The sequence below is a fragment of the Dendrobates tinctorius genome, unplaced genomic scaffold (genome assembly GCF_039654945.1).
Source record: "Dendrobates tinctorius isolate UK_male_01 unplaced genomic scaffold, ASM3965494v1 ptg000073l, whole genome shotgun sequence".
NCBI lineage: Eukaryota > Metazoa > Chordata > Amphibia > Anura > Dendrobatidae > Dendrobates > Dendrobates tinctorius.
This window is the reverse complement of record NW_027361741.1, coordinates 11,571,058-11,596,040: the sequence shown is the minus strand read 5'-3', so window position 1 is coordinate 11,596,040 and position 24,983 is coordinate 11,571,058. Positions and strand designations below refer to the sequence as shown.

The 24,983-nt window shown below is 43.2% G+C and overlaps 1 protein-coding gene across 2 annotated transcripts in view; it reads right to left on the bottom strand.

Annotated features, from left to right (window-relative positions):
• The window catches only part of SGSM1 (small G protein signaling modulator 1), a 444,365-nt gene that overhangs the window by 84,258 nt on the left and 335,124 nt on the right, over window positions 1-24,983 (bottom strand). For both annotated transcript variants that reach the window (XM_073582650.1, XM_073582649.1), the window contains one exon: window positions 3,768-4,364. In XM_073582650.1, the coding sequence (XP_073438751.1) occupies window positions 3,768-4,364 (597 nt within the window). The remainder of the gene's footprint in view (window positions 1-3,767; window positions 4,365-24,983) is intronic.

Genomic DNA, 24,983 nt, shown 5'->3' with positions numbered 1-24,983 from the left:
CAGAAGACAGGCTGCTGCAGGAAACACTGAGGACGGCACCGAGAGACTGTAGAGAGCACAGGAGGAAGCAGGGCCTAGTGTGCAAGGTAACACAACGATCAGGCGCCTCCCTCAGGGGGAAGCGGCCTGATATAGCCCCGTCTGGTCTGCCATTGGTCCGAAGGTGCTTCCGGGTCAGGGCACAGCCGAAGCACAAGAAGCAGCAGGGAGGCGCGGCCTATGGCGCATGCGCATTGCATGCAGGGATGGCGTCGGCCGCGAGCCCGTCAGAGGTGGCTGTCGGGTGGAGAGAGGCAGCGGCGTGGGAGCAGAGGTCGGCTGCGGCGTGGGAGCAGAGGTCGGCTGCGGCGTGGGAGCAGAGGTCGGCTGCGGCGTGGGAGCAGAGGTCGGCTGCGGCGTGGGAGCAGAGGTCGGCTGCGGCGTGGGAGCAGAGGTCGGCTGCGGCGTGGGAGCAGAGGTCGGCTGCGGCGTGGGAGCAGAGGTCGGCTGCGGCGTGGGAGCAGAGGTCGGCTGCGGCGTGGGAGCAGAGGCCGGGTGAGTATGATGGAACGGTGTAACACAATAACATATCTGCTATTTTTTAATCGCTTTTGTTTATAAATATATACAGTTGGTTGTGAAAGGATTCACCCCCCCACAGGATGTTTCGTGCTTTGCCATCTCACAACTTGGAATTTCACTGTTTTTTTTTCTTTTGAGAGTTTGCATTTGGCTTTGTTTTTATTGTGAACCAAACAATAGGACAAAATTGCTAAAAACTTAGTGTGCATAAATAATCATCCCCCAAAAGTCAGTACTTTGTAGAGCCTCCTTTTGTGCCAATTACAGATGCAAGACGCTTTTGATAAGTCTCTCTGAGCTTTCTGTATATAGCCACTGACATTTTGCCCATTCCTCAAGGCAAAACTGTTACAGTTAGTTGGTTTCCTCCAATGAACAGAAATTATCAAGTCTGACCACAGATTCTCAATTGGATTAAGGTCTGGCCTTTTCCGAGGACACTCTATAACAATTACCAGAGCAGTGAGGCTCTGGAATTCTCTTCCTGAGGAAGTGGTGATGGCCAACTCACTGAATGAATTTAAGAAAAGAATGGATGCTTTTCTTGTGAGTAACAGTATAGAAGGTTACGAATAACATAATATTATAGGTAGATGGTTGTCCCAGCATAGGGGAAGGAATTTTTTTCCCTATGGAAAAAATTGGCTTCTACTCTGTGGGTTTTTTGCCTTCCCCAGGATCAACAATGCAGAACAGCTGCACTAAAAATAAGCTGAACTAGATGGACATAAGGTCTTCCTTCAGCCTTCAAAACTATGTTACTATGTTCAAAACTATGTTACCTGTTTCCCCTAAAACTACTCGAGTGTTGCTTTAGCAATACGTTATGGGTCATTGCATTGTTGAAAAGTGCACCTTCGTCACAGTCTAAAATCACTAACAGGCTGAAAGAGGTGTTGCTCAAGAATATCCCTGTATTTCACACCATGCACCTTTATCTTGACTAGGACCATTTTCCATGTCCCTGCTGCCGAAAAACATCCCCACAGAATGATGCTGTCACCACCATTTTTCACCGTGGGGTTGGTGTACTTGAGGTGATGAGCTATGTTGGTTTTGCGCCTGACAAAGCATTTACCTTGGTGGCGAAAAAGTTCAATTTTGGTCTCATCTGACCACAGCACCTTCCTTCATACATTTTTGGAGTCTCCCACATGTCTTTTGACAAACTCAAAACGAGCTTACAATTTTTGTGTGTAAGTAAAGGCTTTTTTATGCCTACTCTTCCATAAGAGTCACCTCTACGGAGTGAATAGCTTTTTGTGGTCATATGGACAGATACTCCAGTGGTGCCTTTTGCTTAATGGTGTTGCAGCCTTTGTGGCCTTACAGAAAAGGAGTGTATATACTTGAATACAATGTGACAGATTGTAGAGAGGTGGACTTCCTTTCACTAAGCATGTGGCTTATTAATGTAATTGCTTGCACCAGAAATTTAGAGGGTCTTCAACGCAAAAGGGGTGAATACATATGAACATGACAATTTTTATTTACTTGATCCCATACATTTAATTTATGCCTATATTTTTCTCACTTCACTTCCGCAACTTAGACTATTTAGTGCTGATGCATTACAAGTCGGATTACAAAAATATTTAAATACAGGTTATAATGTAACAAAATAGGTAAAAAGCCAAGGGAGGAGGAGTTAATACTTTCACTAGCCACTGTATGTGTGTGTATGTATGTATTTATTGGCGTAATATTTTTAGCAACTTTTTTCCTTCATTATTTTGAAACTGGCTTAAGAAAGTTAGTAGCTAAAATTGCACACATTATGTAATCACATTACACTTAGGGTGATCCATTAAGCATATAAGATGTGTATTGGAGTAACGGAACAGGTATGAGACTGATTAAAATAGTTCTGGCAATTTACCACTATTTGTGACCATGCACATTTTTGGGTTCGTACATGTGGATTAAGCTACTGTACAATTTTTCTCATTCAGATATTCAAATGCAGTTTAGCATTTTTTGAGATACATGGGACTTAATTTTTGTTATTTTAATACTCTCCTATATTATGATTTTGCCAGTATAAAGGCTATATCGTTTGAAAGAAAGGAAATATATGTCTGTTTTTCACATTTTTTTTAAATACACTTTACAATCTACTCCCCTTTCTGTAACAATTTGTGTATATAGGACAAGGAGAGTTTTTTATGGGGAGAGGCTAGTAACAACAATTTGGATTGGCAGTGGGTTTTTATTTATTTTTACCTACTTTTTTTATTTCACATATTGTATCCCTGATAAAGTTGAAAAAGACCTTTGGGGACATTTCAACATTTAGATCTTTTTTTTGCTCATATGATTTCTGCTGTAACTGGGGCTAGTATAGTATTCCTAGATACAGTGGAAATGCTGCAGAGATAACCGGGTCTCCAAGACCCAGTAGCTACGGCTCCCTCCTTTCACCCAGTGATCACATGATCGCTGTGCCAGGAGGAGAAAGCGCTGCGTGCGCTTCCTATTACTGTATACATAAAGCATTTTCAGTGATGTGTAGGTAGTGATCAAGAAGGCAGAGATAACAAACCATCTGTGCCTTCTCTATGGGTAGCTGGTCTGTGTCTGGCTGGTAGTTCCCACAGCTGTATGATCGAATACAGCTGCTCCACTATAGAGTGACATTTAAGTAAGGTTAATGGCAGCCTGGCAGTAGTTAAAAGATTGTTATACTCTCTCCTCCTGGACTAATAATTCACTCTCAATTCACTGGTAAAATCTGTCTTCATTGAGGACAGATTTTCGCATTTTTATGATGATATTTTCCACTCATAACACTTCACATGGGGAACGGGTGAGCAAAGAGAGAAAGAGATAAAAGCAAACACAATACAAGTTCACCTAAAACGATGGTTGCGCATTTAGGATTCACACATTTATGTTTCATCTTTTGAGACAGAGACAGGCCAGGATCTCCTAACTCAAATTCGCCTGCCTCATATGTCGACATCTCAGGTCAGGAAACCTGTGGCCAATCAATGCATTGTGGTCTGTACTCAGGTGGTGAAACAAAAATGAGTCTAATAAAACATATGAAAAAACTCTTGATTTGGTTGTATTTTGCTATGAATGATAAAAAGACACTTTTCTTCTCTGCTAACTCAGTGATTGGAGAATATCATATATTCAGACTATTAAAACCATTTAAAGAACCAAACAAATACCAGACTAGTGCACCTTTGCCCAATACTTACTGAGTATGTCACTCCAGTAGAAGAGACTGGAGACATTTCAGCCATCGTTGCATCAATGACAACCAATGAATCAAGCTGTGGATAAAGACTCTCCATCTCTGGCTCTTCAGATAAGTTGTCTTCACTTCCCACTAGACTCTCTTTCTCAGCCTCACTGTCTGGCCAAGCTTCCACTACTGAGAGAACTGTGCTTTCCTTGTCAGGCAAGATGTCCTCTGTGCTTTCAGTAATTGATAAAAAGTCATCTAAACTTTCATTAGCGTTTGCTTCTGTGTCCATGCTGTCCTGAACTGCAAGCTCCTCTTCTACGTTTTTGTTATCCAACGTATTGTCCAAGCTGCTTTGTTTCTTTCCACTTGCCAGTCCTGACTTCATGTGGATATAAAGTGCATTTTTAGTAGTCTCCATTGAGGCATTGTCATCAGTGCTGAAACTATGGTCCGAATAGCCAGACGTGATAGAGAAGTTCCTGGAAGAAGGGTGGCCCGAGTCTGGAGAGCAAGTCCCGTTTGGAACTGTTCCATTGGTTATTTTTGGTTGTTTACTATCCTCACTTCTAGTGTCTATTTGATCAGCTTCTTCTACAGATTCAAAAACCTGCAGTGAAGACAGTACTGTGTTAGCATTATTTGATTATCAAATCAACCAAGATATAGCATTGAGTATTAATTTTTTAAGTAGTACAGAAATGCAACAACTATTGAATTAGGGAGTATTTGTTATGACAAAAAAGATGTAAATGCAGGTTCAAACGCTGAAGCAGGCTGCTGAATATTGTTCCTTCTTGACAGTCCACAATAATTCCCCACTAATGACCTTCAAACATGGGGTCACTCCAATATCTATATAAACTTCAACTTTCAGTACATTGTGGTACGCTAAAAGTAGACTGCAAATATGATAATGGGCTATGAAAAGTAGTTACACAATACAGGGTATCATGATCTCCCAAGAATGTCGGTATTTCTTTAATAAAGAAGGCGATGGCATATTCACAATATATTACCATGACCATGTGAGGAGGGTGGACTGTTATAACTTGCAATCCTCAGACCAGACAGTTTTTATCGAGCAATGCAAAAACAAGATTCCACTATCTAAATAAGTATTTTTTTCTTTAGGATAGAACAGTGGAGAAAGCACAATTTGTCGATATTTCTTCATGTGCAGGAGTGCGCAGAATGCATCCCAGGCACATCAGAAACAGTGGGCAAACGTGTTCTGACTACACTTGTCAACATGCTGTATAAAAACTTCCTTAATTAGGATATCATCATCCATGTGCACTGAACTTGTCTTAGGACAGAGGAGCTCCAAGGCCTCGATATTTAATCACTGCAATGCATTATACTAGGAAATATTAAAACATAGAAAAATCACAGTATATGTCCAACTGCATTAAAAATACTTTGAGAAGTAGATAAATTAAAGAGTTTTCCAATAATATATCTACAGAGCATAATTTCATTCTCACAATGCTCTCAGCAACAGTAAATGTTGCAGTGAATGCACATGTACATATGTACTAAATTTACATTTCACTCCATTGCTTGGCTCAATCTTCAGACAGAGAAATCTCCATATATGAGGGCAGCACGCTGACACAGTGGAGAGCACTGCAGCCTTGCAGCGCTGGGTTCAAATCCTACCAAGGACAACATCTGCAAGGAGTTTGTATGTTCTCCCCGTGTTTGCGTGGGTTTCCTTCGCGTTCTCCGGTTTCCTTCCCCATTCCAAAGACATACTGATAGGGATTCTAGATTGTGAGCTCCATCGGGGACAGTGCCAATAAAGCGCTGTGGATTTAATGGCGCTATATAAATGAGTAAATTAAATAAATAAATATAGTGGAGAAATCTCTCTCAAGCTATAAAATCTCTAAAGCATAGATATCTAAAATGAAATGTGAGATACACCAAAACATTACTGCCCACTTCAAGTTTCTCCAGTTCTGGCTTCTTTTGGGGCTACAACCTTTCTCTGAAATGTTGCCTTATCGCACAGATCTTGAACGTGTATCCTAATTATCAAGTTTGTTCAAATCATTTTCCAAACACCATGGTGCATATTCATCAAAAGTCTAGCGGAGTAATATGCACAGAAATTAATTACAAAGAGCATCTTTTATGCTATCCATGCAAAATGTATCTAAAATTTATGCCAAATATGGAAACAGAGCATCACTTAAAGAAGAGTTGAAACCTTCTTTATTCACCCATGTAAAATATAGCTACATACAGCCTGGGTGCTTGAAGTGTATCTCCCTTTGAAAACATTGCATTGTGCTGCAGGTTGTATTTCAGCTAAGGAAAAGAAAATATCTTTAAAAGCATCTGAAACCCTTTTTGTGAATGAGCTTGCAAGTGGTTTGCTGTTAGTGTGGTTTGTCTTAAGTGCGTGATTTAAGTTTAAGTGACTTCAAATTTAGAGTCTGTAATTCACTCTTTGTATTTACTTGCTTACATTCCTGTGTTTGTGCCATTTCCATTAGTAAAATAAATGAGCTCCAATTTTAACAGTGCCATCCCGTGTACATCTTGTTGCGTTTATGCAATCCTTGACCAACAATTTTGAGGGTGCCTACTGCTTGCTGGATGTGTACACAATTAACATTTGGAAGCCCAGGCACCGGATGTAAATGAACAATTTGCAAAACTTCATTATGCTGTTAATACAGAAAGATGTTGGCTACACATTGAGCAAGTGTTCACTGGGGTAGATATGGGAAAGGATGGTAGAATGGAAGTTCAGGACAATAAGGCGGCTATCTGGAATGAGTTAAAAAGTAGGGTTGAGGGAAAAGTGTCATGGAGGCAAGTCCTGATCTGGCACACTAACAAGTTTGTTAAATTAGCAGAAGAGGGGAATGTCAGTAATGGATGTCATCTGAAAGCCAGGGGAATGTCTTCTCCAGTAAAAAGGGGATTATGGGTGCAGTGCAAGCCAGATAAGTGCTGGTAGTGGAGAATTAAAATATTATGGTAACAGACAGGGTAATTTGTCACAATGCCTGGGATTGTCAAATGGTGTCAGCTTGGGTTGGCAGATTGCTCAGGGGGCTCATGAGTACCCAGTAGTAATGGTATACCTTGGCACCAATTGCAAAAGTTAGAGGCACATGGAAGGTATTTAAAAATTATTTCAGGGAATTAGGCTGTAAGCTTCAGTCAAGGACCTCAAAAGGTAGTCTTCTCTGAAATACCACATACCACAGCAGAAAGGCAAGGGCAGATTAGGGAGGTAAATAAGTGGCTCAGGAATTGGTGTAGGAAAGAGGGTTTTGGATTCATGGAGAACTGGGCTGACTTGTCTGTTGCTTACAATTTCTATAGTATTGCATGTCAATGGAGTAGGTGCAAAAGCTAAGCCAAGGGAAAGAATGGATGGACAGTTTAACCTATTAAGGACCAAGCCACTTTGTAGGTTATTGACCAGGCCTTCATTTTGAAATCTGACCACTGTCATTTTATGTGGTTATAAACTCTGGAACAATTCAACGGATCCCACTGATTCCGAGACTGTTTTTTCGTGACATATTGTACTTTATGATGGTGGTAAAATTTCTTCAACTTTTCTTGTGCTTACTTGTGAAAAAAAATGTAAATTTTGCAAAAATTGTGAAAATTTAACAATTTTCAAACTTTTAATTTTTATGTCCCTAAATCAGTTATGTCACAAAAAAAGTTAATAAATAACATTTCCCACATGTCTACTTTACATCAGCACAATTTGAGAAACATAATTTTTTTTTTGTTAGGACGTTATAAGGGTTAAAATTTGACCAGCTATTTCTCATTTTTCCAACAAAATTTACAAAACCTTTTAATTTAAGGACCACCTCACATTTGAAGTAACTTTGGGGGCCTATATGACAAATACCCACAAGTGACACCATTCTAAAAACTGCCCCCTCAAAGTGTTCAAAACCACATTCAAAAAGATTATTATCCTTCAAGTGCTTCGCAAGAATTGAAGCAATGCGGAAGGAAAAAATGAACATTTAACTTTTTTCAGAAAAATTTTACTTCAGACACAATTTTTTTTATTTTGTCAAGGGTATCTGGAGAAAATGAACCACAGTACTTGTTGGGCAATTTCTCCTGAGTACACCGATACCCTATGTGTTGTGTAAGACATGCGCACGGCAGGACTCGAAAGGGAAGGATCGCCATTTGAGGTTTTGAACGTAAAATTGGCTGGAATAGAGAGCGGATGCCATGTAGCATTTGGAGAGCCCCTGACGTACGTAAACAGTGGAAACCCCCCCATAAGTGACCCCATTTTGGAAACTAGAACCCCCAAGGAACTTATCTAGATGTGTGGTGAGCACTTTGAACCCCCAAATGCTTCACAGAAGTTTATAACGTAGAGCCGTGAAAATAAAACATAATATTTTTTCCACAAAAATCTTTTCACACCCAACTTTTTATTTTCCAAAGGGTAACAGGAGTAATTGGACCCTAAAAGTTGTTGTGCAATTTGTCCTGAGTATGCGGATACCCCATATATGGGAGTAATCCACTGTTTGGGCGCATGGCAGAGCTCAGAAGGGAAGGAGCGAAGTTTGATTTTTTTTAATGCAAAATTGGCTGGAACTGAGATTGGACGCCATGTCACATTCGGAGAGCCCCTGATGTGCCTAATTAGTGGAAACCCCCCACAAGAGGCCCCATTTTGGAAACTAGACCCCTCAAGGAATGTATTTAGATGCATGGTGAGCACTTTGAACCCCTAGGTGCTTCACAGAAATTTATAACGTAGAGCTGTGAAAATTAAAACTCACATTTTTTCCTCAAAAATCATATTTTAGAACCAAATTTTTTATTTTAACAAAGGTAGCAGGAGAAAATGGACCCAAAAAATTGGTGTGCAATTTCTCCGGAGTTCGCCGATACCACATGTGTGGAGGAAGAACACTGTTTGGGCACATGGCAGGACCCGGAAGGGAAGGAGAAAGGTTTGACTTTTTGAGCACAAAATTGGCTGGAATCGCGAGCGGATGCCATGTCACTTTTTGAGGGCCCCTGATGTGCATAAACAGTGGAAATCCCCCACAAGTGATACCATTTTGTAAACTAGACCCCTCAAGGAACTTATCTAGATGTGCGGTAAGCATCTTGAACCACCAGGTGCTTTACAGAAGTTTATAACAGAGCAAAAAAAAAAATCCCACAAAATGTTTCTTTTAGCCCCAAATTTTTTATTTTCAAAAGGGTAACAGGAGAAAATGGCAATTTCTCCTGAGTGTGCCAATACCCCATGTGTTGGTGAAAACTACTTTTGAGGCACAGTGCAAAGCTCAAAAGGGAAGGAGCGCCATACTACAGTTCAGATTTTACCATTATGGTTTGTGCGTTCCATGACCCACTGGGAGAGCCCCTGAGGTGCCAGAACAGTAGAACGCCCCATAAGTGACCCCATTTTACAAACTACACCTCTCAATGAATTAATCTAGGGGTGCAGTGATCATATTGATACCAAGGGTGTGTCACAGAATTTTATACCATTGGGTAGTGAAGAAAAAAATTACCGTACCAAAAAATTCTGCTTTAGCCCCAGATTTAACATTTTCACACAAGAAGTGGGTAAAATTGGCACCAGGATGTGTCCCACAATTTTTGAAAACTGCAGAATGTCAACTCTTCCAGCATTTTTGTAATATATTTTCTCCCATAGAAAGCAATGAGTAGTGCAAAAAAGCAAAAACACCGCCCTCTGTTGTAGCAGCGTTTTTGGTGAAATAAATGCAAGTACAGCAGGGTGTGAAACCCATTTATTTTTGTGATTTTCCCAAGTTTAAACCATAATGTATTGGTATCTTACATTAGCATGGATGTTAGCATTAGTACACTTTAATTACATTTTTAATATGTGTTAAACTAAAGAATGCCCAACCAGCTAAATGCCTTAACAATGTGTGACAGTAAACAGTGTCCTACTAACTCAGTTCCCTACGAATGTGTTAAGTAAACAATGCCCTACCAATTCAACTTCACCCTCACTGTTTTCACATTTGCAATTGTGTATTTTTTCATGAATTTATGAAACCTTAGTTCATGGCTGCACTTAATACTCAAAACCAGGTTTTTCGCCAGAATAATCTTTTTTTCAGACATAAAAAAAAAACCTTTTTCCACTAAATAATTTGAGCTAATTGCCTTTTTTCCCAAAAATGTTTTAAGGCCAAGAGTTCAGGTTTTAGCTGCAGAAAATAAACGTGTGAACATAGCCTACATTAGACAAATCACCGGCCTTGGATGGCATACACCCCCGAGTACTGCAGGAATTAAGTACCATGATAGACAGACCACTATTTCTAATATCCAAGGATTCCAAAATAGCAGGGTCTGTACTACAGGCGGTGGAGCCAATATTCAAACAGATAATAAAAACTAAGCCTTAAAACTATAAGCTTAACCTTTACTAGGGCAAAATGTTTGGTGATTTTCTATGCATGCTATCCTGGAATATCTCATTAAAAGTAACCTAATAACGCAGCATCAACTTGGGTTAATGAGGGATTTGTCCTGTCAGACTAATCCGATAAGCTTCTATAAGGGGGTAAGTTCCATACAGGACCATGGTAAGTATAGGGATGTTGTTTATCTGGACATTCCAATGGCATTTGATATGTGGCCACATAAAAGACTGGTACATAAAATTAGAGCGATGGGACTAGGGGAAAAATTGTGCAATTGGGTTAACAGACTCAGTGATATCAATAAAAAAGTGGTTATTAATCGAACACAGGCTGATTGGGTCACAGTTAACAGTGGGGTACCACAGGGGGCAGTATTGGCTCTCTTCTTTTAAACATATTTATAAATGGCCTTCTAGAGGGCATACAGAGTAAACTTTCAACAAGTACAGATGATACTAAACTCTGCAAAGTAATCATTACAGAGGAGGATAATTTATTATTTTGAAGCATTTATGTACCGGTAAGTTGGCTGGGAAAAGGCAATTCAAGTTTAATGCAATAAATATAAGGTCATGGAATTGGGCCAAACTGCACAAAGTATACAGTTATGTAATAAATTATAAAACAATGGGTAAAATGGTCATCATAAAAGACTTGAATGTATGGGTGGACAACAAACTTGCCTCATGTGATCAGCGTAAGCCAATAGCTGCTAACAAGGCATCGATACTCAAGACAAAAACACTGTCTTGCCTCTCTGAAGGTCACTAGTATGGTCACACTTCGAATACTGTACAATGTTTTAGGTTTCAGTTTATCAGGAGGACATAACTGAACTACAGAAGGTGGACACAAGGGAAACACAAGTTGTTAAGGGAATGGGTAAACTGCAGAACCAAGACAGGTAATCAAATTTTACGTTTTTTAGTTTGAAAAAACAATCTTACTTAGTAGAATTTACAAATATATGAAGGGACAGTACAGACATTTCTTATGATCTTTTAACACCTAGGTCATCAACGATAATAAGGGGGTATCATCTACATATAGAGGAAAGAATGATAAATCATCATCACAGACGGTGATTGTTTACTGTAAAAGATGTGAAATTATGGAAGTCTCTGCCAGATGATGCTCTAATTGTTAATTCACTAAAAAGTTCAAGGAGGCCCTGGATGCATTACTTGAGAATTATAATATTACAGGTTATGGGTACTAGATTCTGTGATGGGACGTTGATCCAACTGTGGAGTCCGGAAGGAATTCTTCCCCAATATATGGGAATATGCCTCATGCAGTTTCTGCCTTCCACTGGATTAACATGTGAGGTCATAGGTTGAACTTGATGCACTTAAGTCTAGCTTCAACTCTAAAAACTACAGTGGCTTGCAAAAGTATTCACTCCCCCAGGCATTTTTCACGTTTTTTTTGAGGGTTTGCGTCAGCTCATGTAAATAACATGCCTACAACTATGAACATTTGGTTTCCATTTTATTGTGAAGCAAACAAATACTACAAAAATAACTGAAAACTTCAGTGTGCATAACTATTCACCCACCTAAAGTCAGTACTTTGTAGAGCTTCCGTTTGTGGCAATTACAGCTGCAAGTTGCTTTGGATAAGTCTCTTATGAACTTTCCACACCTTGCCACCGAGATGTATGCCCATTCCTCTAGGCAAAACTGCTCTAGCAACTTTAAGTTACTGTATATACTCAAGTATAAGCCGACCTGAGTATAAGCCGACCCCCCTAATTTTGCCACAAAAAACTGGGAAAACTTATTGACGAGTATAAGCCTAGGGTGGAAAATACAGCAGCTACTGGTAAATTTCAAAAATAAAAATAGATACCAATAAAAGTAAAATTAATTGAGACATCAGTAGGATAAATGTTTTTGAATATCCATATTGAATCAGGAGCCCTATATAATGCTCCATACAGTTCATGATGGCCCCATAAGATGCTCCAAACAAAATACACCCCATATAATGCTGCACAAAGGTTAATAATGGCCCCATAAGATGCCCCCCTGAATAATATGCCCCATATGCTGCTCCATAAAGGTTATGGCCCCATAAGATGCTCCATAGATTATGCCCCATATGCTGCCCCATAAGATGTTCCATAGAATATGCTGCCCCATAAGATGCTCCATAGAATATGCTGCCCCATAAGATGCTTCATAGATTATACCCCCATATGCTGCCCCCATAAAATGCTCCATAGATTATGCCCCCATATGATGCTCCCATATGCTGCTCCATGGATTATGCCCCCATATACTGCCCCCATAAGATGCTCCATATATTATGCCCCATATGCTGCTCCATAGATTATGCCCCCATATGCTGCTCCCATATGCTGCTTCATAGATTATGCCCCGTAAGATGCTCCATAGATTATGCCCCCCCTATGCTGCTCCATGGATTATGCCCCATATGCTGCTCCATATATTATGCCCCCATAAGATGCTCCATAAATTATACTCCCATATGCTGCTCCATAGATTATGCCCCCATATGCTGCTCCATATATTATGTCCTCATATGGTGCCCCCATAAGATGCTCCATATATCATGCCCCCATATGTTGTCCCCATATGCTGCTCCACATATCATGCCCCCATATACTGCTGCTGCTGCAAATAAAAAAAAAAGAAATAAATACTCACCTCTCCGTTGCTGGGTGCCAGGTGCCGGTGTCGCTGCTGGCTCAGGACCCGGCACCTGAGACATTCACCTGTCCTGCATCCATCTCTCATGCTCACCGCTATCTGCCACGTCATCTGTCAGTGACGTTCAGGCAGCAGAGGGCGCGGCGCGCATTTACCACGTCACCGCGCCCTCTGCTGTCTGAATATCACTGACAACTGACAAGAGGATACATCAGACAGCAGCAAGCACCGATGGACCGGGGACAGGTGAATATAGCCTATACTTACCCCGTGCTGGCTCGGTCTCTGCAGTCCCGTTCTCCCACGGTCTCCCTTCCTGCCTTCAGCGGTCACGTGATACCGCTCATTACACTCATGAACACGCGCATATTCATGAGCTTAACGAGCGGTACCATGTGACCACTGAAGGCAGGAAGGGAGACCGTGGAGAAGCGGGGGGGCTGCAGAGACCGAGCCAGGGCGGGTGAGTATGATCTGTGACACCACCGCCGACCCCCAGGTATATGACGCGAATATAAGTCGAGAGGGGGACTTTCAGCCCAAAAAAATGGGCTGAAAATCTCGGCTTATATTCGAATATATACAGTAGATGGTTTCTTCTGGTGAACAGAAATCAAGTCTGATCACAGATTCTCAGTTAAATTAAGGTCTAGGCTTTCACTAGACCACTCCAAAACATTTACACATTTCTTCCAAAAGCACTCGAGTTCTGCTTTAGCAGTATGCTTGCTTTTGGTTGGTCATTGTCTTGTTGGAAAGTGAACCTCCATCCCAGTCTCAAATCACTGACAGACTGAAACAGGTTTTGCTCAAGAACATTCCTTCGCACCATCCATCTTCCCCTCGACTTGCACCATTTTCCCTGTCCCTCCTTTCGAAAAACATCCCCACAGAATGATGCTGCCACCACGTTTCACTGTGTGAATGGGGTTCTAGGGGAGATGAGCTGTGTTGGTTTGACATCAGACACAGCATTTACCTTGGTGGCCAGAAAGAACAATTTTGGTCTCATCTGACTACAGCACCTTCCGTCAAAGATTTGGTGAATCTCCCATATGTCTTTTGGTAAACTCAAAATGAGTCTTAGAATTTTTTTTTCTGCCCAATCATACATAAAGACCTCCTCTATGGAATGTATGGTTTATTGTAGTCATATCGACAGATTTTCCGGTCTCTGCAGCTCCTTCAGGTTTACCTTTGGTCTGTGTGCTGCCTCTCTGATTAATGACCTCCTTGCCCATGCTGAGAGTTTTGGTGGGCAGTTGGTCCTCTCTTGGCAGATTTTTTGTGGTACCATGTTATTTCCATTTGATGATAAAGGATTTAATGGTGCTCCGGGGATCATCAGATATTGGGATATTTTGTTATAACCCAACTCTGATTTTTACTTCTCAACAACTTTGTCCTTGTCTTGTTTGGAGACCTCCTTGGTCTACATGATGTTGTTTGGTTAGTGGTGCCTCTTGCTTAATGGTATTGTAGCCTCTATGGCATTTCAGAGAAGGTGTGTATATACTGACAGACCATGTGCCACTTAGATTGCACACAGGTGAACTTCCTTTCACTTAGGTATGTGACTTATCTAGGAACCGTATATAAGAGTATAAGCTGACCCGAGTATAAGCCAAGGCACCTAATTTTGCCACGGAAAATCGTAGTTACTTACCGATAACGGTATTTCTCTGATCCCATGACGGCACCACGGAGAGAGAGGGATCCGCCCTCAGGGACAGGAAACCTACAGATGAAAAAGGTGGTACCTCTCTCCCACATCAGTTGGTTTACAGAGCATTATACAGAACTTTCAGCTGCAACTCAAATGGTTATAAAAAATCCAAAATTAATCAAATTAAGCTTAATAGAGGCACCGCGTGGCTAAGTACTAAAGCTAATTAACTCACTCTAATGTGCACACACCTGTGTGTGTGTGAAAGGGAGGGGATGTACGGGTGCCGTCATGGGATCAGAGAAATACCGTTATCGGTAAGTAACTACGATTTTCTCTTTCCCCCATGACGGCACCATGGAGAGAATTACAAAGATTGTACATCTAGGGAGGGACCACCGCCTCCAGAACCCTTTTCCCAAAGGTGAGATCTGAGGAGGAGGTCAAGTCAAGACGGTAATGTCTGAAGAATGTAGAGCGGGAAGACCAAGTGGCAGCTCTACATATCTGGTCTATTGAAGAGCCTGCTTTCTCCGCCCAGGATGACGCCTCTGCCCTGGTTGAAAGGGCCCTTACGCCCTCCGGGATGACCGCCCCGCAAGAGGAGTAGGATAGGGTGATGGCCTCTCTTATCCATCTCGCCAGTGTGGCCTTCGATGCTTTTTGCCCCTTCCGTGGACCCTGAAAGCAGACAAACAAAGCCCTATCCTTCCTAAACTCCCTTGTGGTTATCGAGTATTGGACCAGGCACCTTTTTACATCTAAAGTATGCAGTACCCCCTTCTGTTTTATTCTTGGGATTGGGACAGAAGGAGGGCAAGGAGATCTCCCGAGTCCTATGAAACTGTGACGAGACCTTGGGGAGATAGGCTGGGTCGGTTCTGAGAATTACCCTATCCTCCAGTACTTGAGTGAAGAGTGAGTGGGCAGATAAAGCTTCCATATCACTAACGCGACGGGCAGAAGTTAAGGCTACGAGGAGGGAGGTCTTAAGGGATATTTTTAAGGGAGCCTCCACTAGTGGTTCGAAGGGAGATTTGGTTAGTGCGTTTGTAACTAGGTTTAGATCCGGGGGGGGGGGTGCGTAGAGGGATCGGCATGGACCTACTTGAGGCTCTAATGAATCTCATAACCCACCGATTTTTGGCTAAGTAGTGGTTATACAAAGCGCCCAAGGCCGCCACCTGTACTTTCAAGGTGCTGGTGGCTATCCCCTTTTCCAACCCTTTCTGTAGGAACTCCAGAATTCTGTCTATTGGGATTTCTCCCGTTGGGTCAGAACCTGATACTGAAATGAAGTTTTTCCATACTTTCCCATATGCCTTAGTGGTTTCTGGCTTTCTACTTTGTAGTAGCGTGGATAACAAGTTTGCTGAGAAGCCCCTATTGCTTAGGAGTTTCCTTTCAAAAGCCAAGCTGTCAAGAGTAAGTTTTTTATGTGGGGGTGATACACTGGTCCCTGGGATAGGTGGTCTTGAGTTTCTGGTAGGACCCAGGGGTCCGTAACGGACATTTTTCTCAGCCAGGGGAACCATATTCTCCGAGGCCAGAAGGGTGCTATCACAATTACCATTGCCTTGTCCACCCGTATTTTTCTCAGTACTAAGGGGATGAGAGATATTGGTGGGAAAGCATAAGCTAGTTGGTGATCCCAGGGTATCGTGAAGGTGTCTAGAGCTACTGGGCCCCCTCGGGGATCGATCGAGCAGAAGGTTTCCAGCTTCCGGTTCTGACTGTTCGCGGATAAGTCTATTTCTGGCCGGCCCCAGAGATTCACAATCTGGTTGAAGACTAACTGGCTTAGTTCCCACTCCCCTTGTTTTAGGCGTGTTCTGCTTAAAAAGTCTGCTGTTCGGTTTTCCGAACCTTTTATGTGGAGGGATGTCAGCGATGCTAGGTTGTTTTGCTAAATGGAAAATGGATTTTGTTACCTCCACCAGTGCTCGAGACCTGGTGCCCCCTTGGTGGTTTAGATAGGATACCATTACTTGGTTGTCTGAGAAGACCCGTGTGTGTTGGGAGTGAAGTGAATCCAGAAAATGAACGAAAGCTAGTTTTACTGCCAGCAACTCTTTCATGTTTGAGGAAGCTGACACTTCTCCCTGAGTCCAGGGTCCCTGAGCCACCTGGCTGCCTAGATGTGCACCCCACCCCCAGGGACTTGCGTCTGTGGTTAGGATCTTTTTCGCTGGTAACTCCCAAGGAACCCCCTTGGTTAGATTGGCTGGATCTGCCCACCATGTTAAGGAATGTCTTGTGAGATGTCTAATTGCATGTCTAAATTCCCATGAAGGGAAACGTCTGTGTCTAATATTTCTCACTGTAGGTCTCGAGTATGGCTTTGTGCCCACTGTACCGCTGGCATGCAGGCTGTCATTGATCCCAGTAGAGACATTGCTTTTCTCAGGGTAGTGACCGGGGAAGCTATTATTTGTGACACCTTCGTCTGTGGAAGATAACATTTCTGTTTGGTTGAGTCTAGTATTATCCCCAAGTACTCCTGTACCTGACTTGGTACAAGTCTGAATTTGGGTAAATTCAGCATTCATCCTAGACTCACTAGAGATCTCATGACCATGTCCAATTGCTGTTTGCAGTGGTGAAAGGAGACGCCTACCACTAAGAGATTGTCCAGGTATGGGACTATCAGGATGTTTTGCTCTCTTATGTGGGCCATTACTTCTGACATTATCTTTGTAAATACCCTTGGGGCAATAGCTAGCCCGAAGGGGAGAGCTCTGAACTGATAATGTTTTATCTCCCCCTGGATCGTCACCGCTATCCTAAGGTATTTCTGGTGGTCTCTGTGAATGGGTACATGGTAATATGCGTCTCTCAAGTCTAATACGGTCATGAAGCATGACGGAGAAAGTATTTTTACACAAGATTTTATTGTTTCCATTTTTAAATGCTGAATTTCCAGGAACTTGTTCAGCCTTTTCAGATTTATGATCGCCCTGTACGATCCGTCGGACTTTCTGCAAAGGAAGAGAGGGGAGTAGAAGCCTTTGCCTCTTTCCTGGTAGGGTACTTCTTGTAATACTTCCTTCTTCCTTAGATTTGCGATTTCTTGTTGAAGAGCCAACTGCTCGTGTGATGTCTTTTGGGGCATTATCACAAAGTAATTGTTTGGTAGGGTATTGAATTTTAGTCTTAGACCTTCTTTTATTATGCTCAGAATCCACGGACTCATGGATATTTTTTCCCAGGCCTGGAGAAAGTAGGACAACCTTCTCCCGACCCGGGGAGCACCTTCATTGTGGCTTTTTGTTGTCGGCGGCTTTGTTAAACGTAAAGCCTTTGTTTTTGTTTCTTTTATCCTCCCATCCTTCTTTGTTCCCTTTTGGGGGCCTTCATCGCATAAATCTTCTGTTCTGAAAAGGCCATTTGTATGACTGACTAGGGAAACCGGGAAAGGACTTTTTCTTGTCCCCCACCTTGTCCAAGATGTCGTCTAGCGTTGAGCCAAATAAGAATTCGCCTTCACACGGGATTGAACACAATTTGGTTTTTGTCTGCAGGTCTCCTGGCCAGCATTTTAGCCATAAGGCGCGTCTTGCGGCATTTGAGAAGGAGGCTGCTCTGGCTGCCAACCTAGTCGAGTCCACTGACACATCCGCCAGAAAAGCTGCTGCTCCTTTCATTATAGAAACCGATCTTTGTATTGTTTCTCTTGAGACTTTTTCTTTTATTTGGGAATCTAAATGATCCAGCCAGACCATCAGGGTGCGTGCCATGCACGTGGCTGCTATGACTGGCTTTAGCCCCCCTCCTGCAGCTTCCCAGGCATTTTTTAAAAAAGTTTCTGCTTTTTTATCGATTGAGTCCTTCAGGGTGCCCATGTCCTCAAAGGGCAGGGCGAATTTTTTCGAAGCTTTTGCAATCGCTACGTCTAGTTTAGGTGCTTTACTTCATAGGGAGGCCGGATCATCAAAGGAGTACTTCCTCTTAGGTGTTAGTAGGACTTTCTTGTCTGGCTTTTTCCTTTCTCGTTTAATTAGGGAGTGGATGTTCTCATTTATTGGAAACACCCTCCGCTTTTTCTGTTCCACTCAACTGAACATTAAATCTTGGGCTGTTTTCTTAGGGCGTTCGTCTACCAGCCCCATAGCTGTCCTTACAGCTTTTACCAGGGCGTCTGTTTCTTCAATAGGGAAGCAGCTGCGTCCCCCTTCTGAGGATGATAAGGAGGACTGGGAGGATGACGAATTACTTGAGTCAGATAGTTCACTTTCTGACTCGCTAACACTGGACTCTGGAGACCTATGTTTTTTCTTTGAGATTCTAGCGCCCTTTAAGGGTGTCTTCGACCTGGGTCCATATCAGTGTACTGAGGTCTGAAGTGAACCTCGGGGATGCCTCCTGGATTGTTTGTTCTATGCACGCCGCACAGAGCTTTTTCTCCCACGTAGGGGGTAGCTCTTCCGTGCAGATGACACATATCATGTGTTTGGATTTGGCTGTGCATTTAAGCCCCTGAAAGAAATCAATAACCACACATTAGCGAGCGGACTTTCACGGAGATCACTCACCCCCTCCTTGTTGAACGAGAGATACCGTCTCGGGCGTAGGGATTATTTCTACCGCTGAATCCATTTCTGGCTGTGCCGCCATGGTGGAGCTTTGGCTGCGCCGTGATCCTGGGTGACCGCTGCTGCTGCGCTGTTGGGAAGAGGTGCGCTGGCGCTGTGAATGCTGGCGCTGTTCTTGCGTTTGTCGCTGCCCCTGCTTCGGGGACTGCCGCCGCGTTTCTTTTTCCTTCTGTGGCTTGTCACCCATGGTGACTGCCCTCTGCCCCTTTAGTGGTGATTAAATATGGATTCCATTTTTTTTTTTTTTTAACATGGCGTCGCGTCATCACCCCTCCCCGTGGTGCCCCACACCGCCGGCGGAAGTGAGAACCCGCGCATGTGCACTGCGAATTTCCCAGCAGTGCACTGTGCTTCCCCTTCTCAAGGGGCCTGTGCTTGCGCGATTGCGCCACTGCTGGCGTCCCGCGTCCTCCCCAGCTCCTACAGAGGCCTGTATCCCGCGGTTCCCGGTGGCCGCCGCCACCCTCCACTTACCACTCCAAGGCCCAGCGTTCGGCGGGAGGCTCCTCTTTAGTGACCGTCACCACTATACCTGGAGGAGGCACCATCTCTCTTTTTTCTCTCTGGATCGGCAGGCTTGTTTTCCCTCTGCGTCTTCTCTGCCTCTCCCCACTCACCCACAAGGTCCGCCGACCCCGGCGGTGGTGCTTCGGGGGAAGCGAGAGAATGATCCCGACCCAGCCGAGGCAGGGAGCCCCACTGCCTGTTACCGCACTGGTTCAGCTCCCGGCATCCCGCGCCGATCTGCAGGTACGTGCTGTAGGTTCCCCATCAGGGACAGGAAACCAACTGATGTGAGAGAGGGGTACCGCTTTTTTCATCTGTAGGTTTCCTGTCCTTGAGGGCGGATCCCTCTCTCTCCGTGTTGCAGTCATGGAGGAAAGAGAAAGCTGAGTAAGCTTACTGACTCGAGTATAAGCCGGGTATGCATTGTCCCCCGTCACTGTCATTGTATGCATGACTCCCCGTCCCTGTCATTGTATGCATGGCTCCCCTGTCACTGTCATTGAATACATGGCTCCCCTGTCACTGAATACATGGCTCCCCGTCCCTGTCATTGTATGCATGGCTCCCCCATCCCTGCCATTGTATGCATGGCTCCCCTGATATATATGGCTCTTTATCACCTATCCTTGTATGTGTGGCTCTTTATCCCCTATCTTTGTGTGCATAACTCCTGTTAAAAACCCCAAAAAAAATCAACAAAAAAACACATCCTATTTACCTGCCTGCATGCACGATCTTGTTGCTGGCACTGCATCTTGTTCTGGCCACAGGCGCCAGCAGCTCTTCCTGCCGAGCGATCACGTGGCCCCGCTCTTTAAGATAATGAATATGCACTCCACGGCTATGGGAGTGTAGCTGAGCGCATATTCATTACTTTAAAGAGTGGGGTCACGTAATAGTCTGGAAGAGCTGCTGACGTCGGAACCAACGAGATGCAGTGCCAGCAACGATGGGCGCACAGGAAGGTGAGTATGTGTGCTGGAATCCTGTGGCTGGAACTGTGCGCTATTACAGCAGCGACACAGGGTTTAGCCACAGCCACTAGCTCCTGCCTCTGTTACCCGCTGCTCCACAGCCCCCTACCCCACCGGCCTTCTGGAACAATTGACTCGTATATAAGTCGAGTGGGGCGTTTTCAGCACAAAAAATGTGTTGAAAAACTCGGCTTATACACGAGTATATACGTTAATTGCTTGAACCATACATTTTTGTGGCTCCAGAACAAAAGGGGTAAATACATGTGCATTTGCCAATTTTTAGTTGTTTGATCCCATACATTTAATTTATGCCTATATTTTTCTCAATTCACTTCACCAACTTAGACTATTTGGTGCTGATGTATCACACACAAATCGGATTGCAAAAATATTTAAACACAGATTTTAATGTAACAAAATAGGTAAAAAGCTAAATGGGGGTGAATACTTGCGCAAACCACTGAATTTAACTGTTTATCCATATTTCTTGAATTTAGGGACCCTAAGAATCAAGTATTAGGATCTATATACGGTACTCAAAATCTGCTGCTTATCTTTTTTTTTATATCTATGCTACTCATGTACTGGTGGAGTTTTCTAATGATGTGAATTATAGTTAATCTGTCAGGCTGCAATGACCATATCCCCTCCCTTTAAGCACCTTCCACACGTCACTTTTTATAAATAAAAGTGGTGGGCCTGGAGTAAAAACATCAAAAGTGTTTGCACAACTACAGCAGATAATATTTATAAGGCCATGATTGAAAGAGAAGGGTATAGTCTCAGAAGTAGTTGGAATAGTCCAAGTATACAGAGTTACCTTCTGATTTATTTTAGATAAAGGTGCATTTACAAAGCGTGATGCTTGGTATTAACTCCTTCTTGACCTTGGACGTACCCCATTATGTCCTGGTTAGGAATGACTTCCCGACTTCGGCCGTACTGGGTACACCCTGGAAATTTTGCGTGCACAGCAGCTGTGAGCGCACAATCGTCAACAGGTGTTCAGCTAAAATCATAGCGGACACCCAGCTCTCACTGCCAGGAGCATTGGCTGCACCCTTCCCGGCAGTTTATCCCCCTAAATACTGCAATCAATCTCCGCATTTAGAAGGCAGTGAGAGGGAGGGGGCACCATCTGCTCTCCGATCGCTGCCCCCGCAACGTCATCGTGGGGACCTCCTGATCTTTGACATGGTGACCAGACGTCGTCATGATGACATCCGGGTCACCAGGCTATGGCAAGCATGGTCTAAGGGGCTTGTATAAGTGCAAAATTGACAATTATTAAACACTGGAATGCCTGTGCACTGCAATGGTTAATAACATTGATCAGTCACATGAAAGAGAAAGTAAATATAACAAAAAATTGTAAATTTTTTTCTAAATAAATTTCCAAAATAATAATAAAAAAATAAAATATATTATACCCATAAATTTGTATTTTCATTTAAAAAAAAAGTACATGTTTCGTACTGCCGCATCCAGAACAACCAGCCACATAAAAGTCACACTAGTTAACTTCTTTAGTGAACACCAAAAAAAGAAAAAACGATGCACAGGAGTAAGCTTTTTCGTTATACCGCCGAACAAAAAGTAGATTAAAACACGATAAAGATGAATGTTAATAAAAATGGTATCGGTGAAAACATCATCTTGTCCTGCAAAAAACAAGCTGCCATACAGCGCCATCAGCGGAAAAATAAAAAGTTATAGCTCTCAGAATAAAGCGACACAAAAATAATATTTTTTTCCATCAAATAGTTTTTATTGTGTAAAAGTGCCAAAACATAAGAAAAAAAATATAAATATGGTATTGCTGTAATCGTCCTGATCTGAACAATAAAGCTGCCTTATCAATTTAGCAAACGGGGAACGGCTTAAAAAAAATTTCCAGAATGGTTAGTTTTTGTTCATTCTGCCTTCCAAAAATTGGATGAGAAAGCAATTAAAAAACTTTGTGTGCCCGAAAAGGGTACCAAAAAAAACGTCAACTTGTCCCACAAAAAACAAGCCCTCACATGACTGTTGGCCGAAAGTGGAAAAATTATAGCTCTCAAAATATGGATATGCGCAATAGTGTGTGACAGCAGCCAAACATAACAAAATTTATATAAATCTGGTATCTCTGTAATCGCACCAACCTGAAGAATAAAGTCGTCTAATCAAATACACCGCATGAGGAACGGCGTAAAGGATAAATAAAACCAATTCTTCAACCTGCAGTTGATTTGTTCAATCTGTTTTCCAAAGATCGCTGTAAGGCCGGTTTCACATTTGCGCTATATAGCGCAGCTACGGCCTGCGCACGGCCGCCGCTAAGCCCCGCCCCCTGCCGGCTCCCTGCCCACCCCTTCCGGTCATCGCCGCCTACTAGCGCACATGAACGCTTGCGATCTGCGCACCCTATCTTTAGCATAGGGTGCGCAGATCGTGCGCTGGCCGTGTGCTAGCAGGATTTTGCCGTGCGCTGCGCACTTTTGAAGGTGCGCCGTGCGCGCCGAAATGCAACATGCTGCGTTCGGCACACACGGGCGCACCTTCAAAAGTGCGCAGCGCACGGAAAAATCCTGCTAGCGCACGGCCAGTGCACCCTATGCTAAAGATAGGGTGCGCAGATCGCAAGCGTCCATGTGCGCTAGTAGGCGGCAATGACCGGAAGGGGCAGGCAGGGAGCCGGCAGGGGCGGGGCTTAGCGGCGGCCGTGCGCAGGCCGTCTCTGCGCTATAAAGCGCAAATGTGAAACCGGCCTAAGACTTGGCTCACACTTATCCTGCGCTCTACGCTGAGCACTTACACTGGGGTTTCCGAGTAAATCTCTGAAATACATGATTCAGACAGAACCCCCAGAGGAAGATTCCCTATGAGGCAGATGGAGACACTGCATGCTGTCTGCCTATGATCCTGCGGTGTCCATCTTTTTAGGAGTGCATAAAAGTGCAGTCTGCCACAGCTTTGTACACTTCTGAAAAGAATACAACTTTGAACAGAGGCCAGATGAAGGCCAGATTAACTCTGCTGCTTCATTATGGTGAATGGATCCCTCGAGAGTTTCACCTGAATCGGGTCACTCTGAGATTTAGATGGAAACCCCAAAGTAAGTGCTCAGCATAGAGTGCGTGATAAATATGATCCAAAATTTTCAGTAAAATGTTCCCAACAAAAGCTTAAAATCAACGCACAAAAAAAGTAAGTCCCCACTACGGTCCATAATATATCAATGGAAATATAGGTGTATTCCACTGGTAGCACAAAGGCTCTGAAAAAGCGCCATGGCTCCTCACCCCCCAAAAGAAATCCAGAAAATTCTGTGCTCCCAAATCCAAAGGCCCCCCTCCCCCTTCTGACTCCCAGTGTGATTAAATCACATTTAGCGGTCACATGTTTGGCATTTCTGTAGCAATGAAAGCCTGCCTAATTTACAGGTGCGTGTCTCCAGAAGCACAAGCTGGGCATAACGTACTGGCCACTGCAATGTTCTGGGCACTGCAACGAACTGGTGAATACAATGTCAGCTTACAATTTTCACTCAGCAACATCCACTGCTGCTTGTTTCTGGTAAACACCCATGGAGTCAAAATCATCACTACACCTTTAGATTAATTCCTAACGGGGTATAATTTCCAAGATGGGGTCACCTGACAGGATGTTTGGCTCTTTTGACACCTATGGGCTCTGTATAAGGAGTCTGCAAATTATTCTAGGAAAATCTGTGCTCCAGTCACTCCCGAGTCTCGCCGTATGGCTAAGCAATACTGTACAGCCACATATAGGGTATTTCTACATTCAGTAGAAATTGTGGGACAAATTTTGGTGCAATTTTTACCCATTTCCCAGGGTGAAAATGTAAAATCTGGGGATAAAACAAAATTTTGGTGGTAAAATGCAATTATTTTTTCTTCACTGCCCAATGGTATAAAATTCTGTGACTCACCTGTGGTGTAAATATGATCACTGCACCCCTAGATTAATTCATTGAGAGGTGTAGTTTGTAAAATTGGGTCACTTATGGGGGGTTCTGTTACCTAAGGGGCTCTCCCAGTGGGTTACAGCACCCGCAAACCATAACAATAAAATCAGCACTATAATATGGCGCTTCTTCCCTTCTGAGCTTTTCACTGTGCCTGAAAAGTATTTTGCAATTACATGTAGGGTATTGGCGCACTCAGGAGAAATTTTTACAACAAACTGTGGTCCATTTTTTTCCTACTGGCCCTTAGAAAAATTAAAATCTTAGGGCTAAAACAACATTTTTGTGGTAAAAATGTAATTATTCTTCGATCACCGCCCAGTGGAATAAAATTCTGTGAGGTACATGTCGAGTCAATATGATCACTGCACCCTTCGATAAATTCATTGAAGGGTGTAGTTTGTAAAA